Raw genomic sequence first — 8896 nt, 5'->3', positions numbered from 1 at the left:
GGGCAAACGTCCTTCTCCAAATACATACGTTCACACCACACACACACACACACACACACACACACGCACGCACACACACGTTATATATGAAAGCAGTAACGAGCTAAAAAAAGTCAAGGACCTATTAGTAACTGGTAAACACATACCAAGGCATCATTCCTATTTATTTGACCCGTTCATCAATAAACTACCATGTTTAGTATACATTTGATAAACAGGTTAATAAAGTACAGTGACACTGTTTTTGCTTGTTCCAAGGTCTTGGGAATATTCTTTTAGATCTTTGGATCATCTAGGTCACGATGAGACTGCGTGATGACCATGTATTTGACTGCGCGGCAGCTTTTGCCAAGAATGTCGCCGCGATTTTGTGTGATTGTGTTCTCCTTTGGCCCCGAGGGAATGAACAAGACCAAGCCCAACCTAATCTAACGTAACCTAGTCTAACGCAATGTTATGTGGCGTAACGTAACATGACCTGACCTAACCTACCCTAACTTACCATAACTTTATTTACACTAATCTTTCCTAAATTAACTTAACCTAACCTAAACTAACTTGAACTAACTTGACCTAACCGAAAGACTCAACAGATAAATAGACGAATGAATGAATACATAAGCTGAAAAACAAATAAATGAAAAAATGATCAGTAACTAAAACTACATTTGCAAAATTTATTTCACCGATTGATCTTAGGCTTTCAGTCATAGTTATTTCAGCATAACCTGACTGAAGCCTTCAGATTTCAGCGTCTTCAGCAGAAACAGTTTTGCAAAAACTCAGAGGAAACTAAAGTTCTCGAGTCCATTCCAACTTCGTATCACAGTTTTCCCGCCAAAGAGGAAAAGCGACATGACGTCACAATGCACCAACCCCTTCAATGCGGCTACATATCATGTTCATCTATCTATTCATTTATTTATTTATTTATTATGTGTTTATTCTATTATTCTAGTATTACAATGCATTGCGGAATCCTCTTGTTTTTCCTTCAAGCAAACAAAATAATTTTGAATAGGACAAGACTCTATGTTACCATTTCATTTAACGAACTAGGTACCAAAGTATGGTGGGCCGTAACGCTAACTACTACACCAGGAAAGAGCATGTGAGGGCGCAGAGTGTGTGTGTGTGTGTGTGTGTGTGTGTGTGTGTGTGTGTGTGTGTGTGTGTGCGCGTACATGCCTGTTTGTGTGCGTTCGTGTATGTATGCTCCATTGTGTCCACGTCCACATGTCTCTGAGGAAAGTCTTTCACTGTCAGAAACCGAGATGGGTGGCCCTTGTTTACACGCGCAGATTAAACCGTAATTACGTCGGAATCCGTACCATTGCGTCGTATTCCTTCAGCTGAAGCCACAACTGAAAAGAATAGTCGTGTAAGGAGAACCAGATCAAGAAGTCCTGGGAGTGAAATGCCAGAAGGAAACATTATACTATAGAGGAGGGAGGATGGGAGGAGACAAGAAGGGGTGGAAAGGGGGAGATGATGGGGGTGATTGGGACAGGGAGTCCATAGAAGCTTGTGGGATGGGGAGAGGGTGGAGGAAGGGGGGGAGGAGGGTTGGTGGAGTATGAGTGGTCAGGGGGAGAAGGGGAAGGGTGAAGGGAGAGTGAAAGGGAGATGAGAGGAAGACGGAAGAAGGGGTGAAGAGAAAGAGGAGGAGGAGGAGGAGAGAGGAACGAGGAGAAAAGGTGGAAGGAGAAGGAAAAGGAAGAGAGGAGGAAGAGGAGGAGGAGGAAAGAAGAACGAGGAGAAAAGGTGGAAGGAGAAGGAAAAGGAAGAGAGGAAGAAGAGGAAGAGGAGGAGAGGAGCATGGAGAAAAGGTGGAAGAAGGAAACGGAAGAGAGGAGGAGGAGGAGAGAAAACAGATTGAGGATGCGGACAGGGTAAAGGAGTATCCAACTGTAGATATGTGCATGGGGATGGGGGTTGGATCAAGGGAGTAGTTTTCCAACATCGTGAACTGTATCATTATTGTTACGGTAAATGCCAAGCTATTTTAGTCAGGTGATGTGTAGCCAACCACCCCAACACACACACACACACACACACACACACACACACACACACCTCACAGTCGGATGAGACCAAACAGGTGGTCTGGCGTTCCTCGATGATGCAAGCATGTAGTTTCATGTTAAGAGTAATGAATAAACGGATAAATAAAAATACAAACCAGATAAGATAGAAAATAAAATAGAAATGGAAGTAAAAATAGACAACAAAAATAAAAGCTAAAATAAAAAAAAAGGAAAATAAAACAAACTCATAAATATACAGGTGCAAGATACTAAACGGTTTTAATACTTAAGAGAAGCCAAAACACAAATATACACACATGTACACACACTCTCCCACACACACGCATACACACATGCTCGCACTCAAGGCACCTATTACTAAGACCTTCTCCTTGTACCATGATTCAGGTTAATCTCAAGGGCGCGACCTCGAAGCCCTATGGGTGCGAGAGGGCAACCCTCAAAGGACAAGAAAGCCACCAAGGGCTTCTTGTGCATGGCATCGTCCCCGCTAGAGGGCTGACGATGCACCAATCGCCTGTCGGCTCTCCCGAGGTCAGCCTCTTCGTCAGCGAGTCGTCCCTTATGTGTTGCTGTTTCCTCGTGGTGACGAAACGCGGTTAAGGAGATCTGTTACTTCTACGTCCCCTGACTGTAACTCTCTCTTCGGCGTGCCATTGTCCTTAAGGATAGAAGCGCTGGGGATTAAATCAACGTAAATCTAGTCTGCAAGAGACCCGTGTCTTCTTCAGTCACCCTCTCTCCCTCTCTCCCTTTCTCACTCACACACACACATATATCTATCTAGCTATATATATATATATACATGTTGTCGAAGAGCGGAGAGCGGCTGTCAAACAAGAGATTACACTCTCCGTTTTCTGTAATCGGCGCATTGCGGCGTAAGTCGAGCCATAACTAAACGTTTCTCCTCTCTTCTAAGTCTTCACCGTCTGAATGGCTTCCTCGTGGCGCCGCCAAAACGTTTTCCCGCGGCAAACGCCCGCCAGGCCATCGTACTCTGTGGGGTGGTTGAGCTGCCCCTGCAGACATTGTTCAATTAGAGTAGCTGGCCTTTATTGGTTGATTTAATCTATTTATATATTGATTTATCATTAATCTATTGGAAGACAGTGTCTATACCGATTGATAATGATAATAACAATAACATTAATTATGCTATTTTCCATGACGCCAAATCTCTTAGTAATAACAAGACTGATGTGTAACTCGGGTACGTAGGGATGCCACCAAGGCCCCCATAGTCCTGACTATTCCCTAAGTCAAAACGCCAACTGAGACGTAGGCGGCATAGGCGACGCAGCGTAGATCAAAGGCAGACTTCCTGTTCCTGAATTGAACTACAGTTTGACCTTCTCTCTCACTTGAAATGCTGAGGTTCTACATCTAGAAGTCTTTTCCTGAGAGAGGTTCAAACTGCACTTCAGTCTTCAATTCAGCAACAGGAATCTGCTCTGTGCTGCGTCCCCTGTGTCGCCTGCGTCTCAGTTGGTGCTTAGGGGTTACAGAGTAGATGTATTCAGTCTATACATCAAGGTTGACTTCTCCTTCTTCTCCTCCTCCCGCAGGCATCAAGGACCAAGACCTCGAGGATGGCCAGCTCCACCTTGAACCTCATCTACAGCAGGAGTCCGCACAGCCTTACGCAGGTGAGGGTTGGTCAATGTTATCATCATTACTATTATTATCACTAATGCTGTTATTATCATTGTTTTACTCATTAGCGCCCATGGTCCTTATTTTAGGACCGACAACACACACAGACACATATTGTTTATATTTATTTATTTCTTCTATTCCTGGCCAATTTGTGACACAGGCACACCTTTGTACATTGCAGGTGTTGGCAACCCTGATCGTGGCGCTGGGTCCCCTGGCGACGGGGCTGGGCAAGGGCTACTCCTCCCCTGCCCTGGCTTCCATGCAGACGCCCCTGCCGACCAACACCACCCACGCGCATGCCCACAGCTTCACCATCACCCCTGAGCAGGGGTCCTGGATCGCCTCGCTCTCTCTTCTGGGGGCCTTCTTCGGCGGCCTCCCCAGCGGGCTGGCCATGAAGTGGGGCCGCAAGAAGGTGCTCGGGGTGGTGGCCCTGCCCTTTGCCCTCTTCTGGCTCCTGACCGTCTTCGCCCGGAGCGTTAGGATGGTCTACGCCTCCTCCTTCCTCTGCGGGATGTGCTCGGCCGTCGTGTCCCTCGTCACCCCAGTCTACATCAGCGAGATCGCCCATCCGGAGATCCGGGGCTGCCTCTGCTCCGTCGCCAAGATGGCGGCCAACATCGGCATGCTCCTCTCCTTCTTCATGGGGGTCTACCTCGACTGGCGCCAACTCGCTATGGTCTCCTCCGTGGTCCCGGCGCTCCTCTTTGTCGCCGTCATCATCATCCCGGAGACCCCCAGCTATCTCCTCTACAGGGGACGGGAGGAGGAGGCCGCGGCGTCCCTAGTCTGGCTCCGGGCGGGCCAGGACGTGACCAGCGAGCTCGAGACGATGAGGGCCAACATCGACGCCATGCGCAACGACGCGTCCTCCGTCACCTGCTACCGTGAGCTGAGGCGTGACCTCGTTCGGCCGATCCTGATCACCTGCGGGCTCATGGTCTTCCAGAAGTTCTCCGGCGCCAACGCCTTCAACTTCTACGCCGTGCCCATCCTGACGGAGGCCTTCGTTGGGATCAACCCCTACAGCGCCGCCGTCGTCGTCGGTCTCCTGCAGATCCTGGCCGGGATGGTGTCCTCCGTCTTGATCGACACTGCTGGACGCCTCCCCCTCCTCATCGTGTCCAACCTCCTCATGTCGGGGGCGTTGGCTGGTTTCGGTACGTTCCTGTACGTCACGGGGGGCAACGGGAACGCCCAAGGGTCCACCCTGGACTGGATCCCCCTCACCTGCGCCCTCATCTTCCAGGTGGCCTTCTCCCTCGGCATCTCCCCCATCAGCTGGCTTTACATCGGCGAGCTGTTTCCTCTGAAGCACCGGGGTCTTGGCGCCATCGCCAACTCTGTCAGCTACGCCTGCTCCTTCGCCAGTGTCAAGACCTTCGTTGACTTCCAGATCCTCCTTGGGCTCTACGGCGCCTTCTGGCTCTACGCGGGCATCAGCCTTGTCGGGCTGGTGTTTACGGTGGCCCTTGTGCCCGAGACGAAGGGCAGAGGCCTTCAGGAGATGCAGCAGAAGTACAAGCCAGAGGAGAGGTATATCCCCAAGGAGAAGTATACCCCGATATACGAACACACGGAGAACAGGTTGATACCCTGAGGCCGACCAGAACTTACCAGAAGAAAGAAAACGGCGGAGAGTCCGCGATGCCGACTGGTGTGCATGTCAACCTCGGTGATTTAGGTTCGAATCCCGATGGCTACTCGTACAATTGGTGGAGCGTTGGTTCCCCCTTCCTCCATCGCTGCCCTCGGGACTATGACCTTATTTGGCTCCGTGGGACTCCATGAATCCTTCGGGGACTGAGGAAGATTCTTCTTCTTTGTCCTGAAGAAGTGTGATGGGTTTCTGCGGAGTCGTTGACGTGGCGGGGGGAGGGACGTGTGTAGACTTGTTCCACGTGAAAGTAGTGAGACACGTCATTGGTTGGGTGCCAGTCAGGCACTTTTAGACTGCCAAGTAGGCATGTTAGGCACAGTGCCAGGTACCTCCAAACCAGGTAGCCAGCCACATCAAATCTAGTCTATTATGTACTGCCCTTGCAACAAAAAATAACTTGCTTCTTTGGTAGTGAGAGCAGTAGTATATGTTTAGAGAATGTGACCTCTAGAGTACAAATATAAATATATGATAATTAAAACAAATAATGGATTGTGAGAGAGCACAACACGTCTGAAGGAAGGTCGGTACCATTCCTGCATGGACATCATCTACGCACAGAAAACGTAGAGTCGTTATACCCAGCTTCAGTCCTTGCTGGTTTCAGCCTTGAAAGAAAACGACATGCGATCCTTTGGGACGACCATCTGAGGGATAAGGATGAGATAAAAATGAAGGGACGCGCCTAAGCGATAAAAAGAGCAGTGAAATAAATCTTTACACAAGAGTCCGTCACGGGAAAAATATATCAAAACGACTTCGCCACTGCATGGTAGGCTATCGTTAATCTGCTGAGAACGGTTAACAAGCCCCGTTGTTTTTGTTGACCAAAGCGACAGCGGTAGCACGACCACACATGAAATTATGTGGAATGTAAACGATGCATTAATGACATTTTTCTTTTAACCTGAAGAAACAACACCATGGTCAAAACGAGTCTTCACCTTGGGCGTTTGCTTGAGGCTCGTGGGATAGCTCAGACGAAAGGCAACAAAAGACGTAAGAGAGTCGACATGACGTCACAGTCGTCAGAGAATGTAGCATATGTCGATCGTAATTTGCAATTATTGCAAAGTAGACGAAATAACAAATCAAGGGGGTGTTAGGTCATTGAGCAAGGATTGAAATCCTGTGTTACACGAACATCTGTAACAACCATGGACGATTCTCTTAGACAGCGACCACTGACTGTAATAACAATACGAAATATTTAGGTTGTATACACTGTGAATATAGACTCAAAAACTGACAATATTAAAAAAAAAATCTTTGAAATCTAAATCACCGTACTTACGAAACGAGATAAGGAGAAGAGGGAGACAAAGAAGAAAAGATAAACAAACACACACAAGCACAGCGAGCCCAGCGGAATAGATACAAGATGATAAAAGATGACAGAAAGGTCAGCGTACGAATACCACGTGCAGGCAGGCCCAGCTGCAAGTGACAGAGGCCTAAACAAAACAAAGGAAGCTGCAGAATCGAGGTCTCAAGTTCTTGTGCATGTTGTAAACAACGGAACAAAAAACACTAAACACATTAAACTCAATTAGCAACTTAGCAAATTTTCGATGGGCGCTGTATCGTTACACGTCCCTTCAACATGTTGATGTTCTCCATTTTGTCTGTTTTGGTAATGAAGCCGCAATTTCATATAAGCTAAGTGACGGACCCCTATTCGAAGAGCAGCTGGGAGTTCCGGGACCCCAATCAAGCTTGGGTCCTCTCTTTAGCTGTATAAAATCGTGTGTTCATTACCAAAACAACATATAAGTACAACATCGCGGCGAAAGAGTTGCATGAGTATGTATTACTCGAGATTAAAAGAAAAACACTGACTGTGGGCTGGAGGCATTTACAAACAATAGACCTAATGGAGTAATCACACTGGTCTACCACGGGTTTCACTAGTGCCGACAATTGAGTGCTCGTTTGAGTAAAAACGACTTCGGTTACAATATCTTATTTTTCCGAATCTCCAAATATCAAATTATCTTTCCGTCATGTAAAGCAAAGCTGAATGATGAACCAAGAGATTGTAAACCTATACCAATGTTAGACAAACTATTGAAATCTTCTTGAGAAGTCTTAATTTCTGTAAGCGAAGTCTAGTTATTAAGATGGAGGTTGGAGGTAGGATGTCGGAGGAAAAATAGCCCAGTGTGATAATCCCTTAAAGCTACGTAAACTGAGGGAATGTTTATGGCTGGTGTTTACAAGGGACTTCTGAGGACTCGTCCCATATTCAGGGTTAATATAAACTCAAAGACAAGTTCTGTATTCATTCATGTTAACATATGTGCAATAGTAAAGGAAGGAAGGAAGGCATGCATAATAAAAGACAATGACCAAATCGTCTTTACTGAATTTATTTACGATGCTTTGACCAATAGATGCTTTAGCATTGATTCAATTGAATAATAATAATAAAAAAATGTCTTTTATAATTATCTAATATTTACGCAGTAAGATACACCATATGCGAGGTTGTTAAATTTTCCGAATTACATTCAGAAGAGACGAGACCATATTTGTAAATCACTGTACATACTTTTATCATCATTTATTATCATTTTTAAACTGCGTCTACCTATTCTGAAGCCATTTTAGTTATTTGTATGCCTTTGATTTTACTTAAAACATGGTCGAGGACCCGTTTGTCATTCTTCGCGAAATCCACGCGAACAGTGAGTGCAAACTATGATACCTGATGGACTCCGCAAGTATCCGCTAGACAGTTTTCTCAGCACTGTGATGCATCTTCCTTTTTTGTCACTAATACCCAACGCTTCTAGCCTTCTGGGTTCACATCGCCCCGAAGATTTGAAGTCGTAGATGTGGCAAAACAGCTTTAAGAAGAATAGCACAAGGGAGGGATGATAGAAGGTCAAAGTGATCAGCGTTCTTCCTTGAGTGGTCTCTAATCATTAAAGAAGCGGGACAGTATGTTGCGGCTGGGCTTCGATCTTGCCCCGTGAAGAAACGGGCTCGAGTTCGACCCCCAGTGGGTATCAGTGACTACCACCTGCCTTGGCTACTCGAAGACAACGAGGAGAGTTGCCCGGATTCGAAGGAAACTATTACCTACAAGAGTAACAATAAGCTGGAGACATCTTGACCAAAAAGGCCTTTTCACACAAAACGGAAAACAAAACCATATAGCCATAAGAAAAGATTCATCATCAGCGAGACAGACGATAGATGACATGAATGAATAAGACGTAACTAAACAGTCTCTGATATTAAACGGAGAGGCTGAGGATCTTGCTGGATTTTCAGAGGAACCTGCAAGTATGTATTGTTATTATGTAAATATAGAGGCTATTTCTCAGGTTAAATACAACTTCTAAATCTATAAAATATAATGATAACACTGGGGAACACTCATTTTGTTGCATTTAAAAAAAGACTTTTCTATAGTCAACTTGAGTGTGCTGATTTCAAATCTGAAGTCGGGTTTTGTCTGCAAGCTACAGATTTTATGCAATTTGACATTTTTATTTATTTTTTAAATTTTCGTTATTAT

At 45.9% G+C, this 8896-nt stretch overlaps 1 protein-coding gene across 1 annotated transcript in view; it reads left to right on the top strand.

Annotated features, from left to right (window-relative positions):
* LOC143040422 (facilitated trehalose transporter Tret1-like) overlaps window positions 1-7699 on the top strand; it is a 69430-nt gene extending 61731 nt beyond the window's left edge. The window contains exons 2-3 of the mRNA XM_076211503.1: window positions 3617-3697; window positions 3889-7699. Of these exons, the coding sequence (XP_076067618.1) occupies window positions 3641-3697; window positions 3889-5310 (1479 nt within the window). The 5' untranslated portion in view covers window positions 3617-3640 and the 3' untranslated portion in view covers window positions 5311-7699. The remainder of the gene's footprint in view (window positions 1-3616; window positions 3698-3888) is intronic.
* Window positions 7700-8896: the final 1197 nt, after the last annotated feature.

Source organism: Oratosquilla oratoria, chromosome 28 (genome assembly GCF_046742065.1).
Source record: "Oratosquilla oratoria isolate Oo_2021 chromosome 28, ASM4674206v1, whole genome shotgun sequence".
Taxonomy (NCBI): domain Eukaryota; kingdom Metazoa; phylum Arthropoda; class Malacostraca; order Stomatopoda; family Squillidae; genus Oratosquilla; species Oratosquilla oratoria.
The sequence above is the reverse complement of the archived record's forward strand: the minus strand, read 5'-3'. Positions and strand labels throughout refer to the sequence as shown.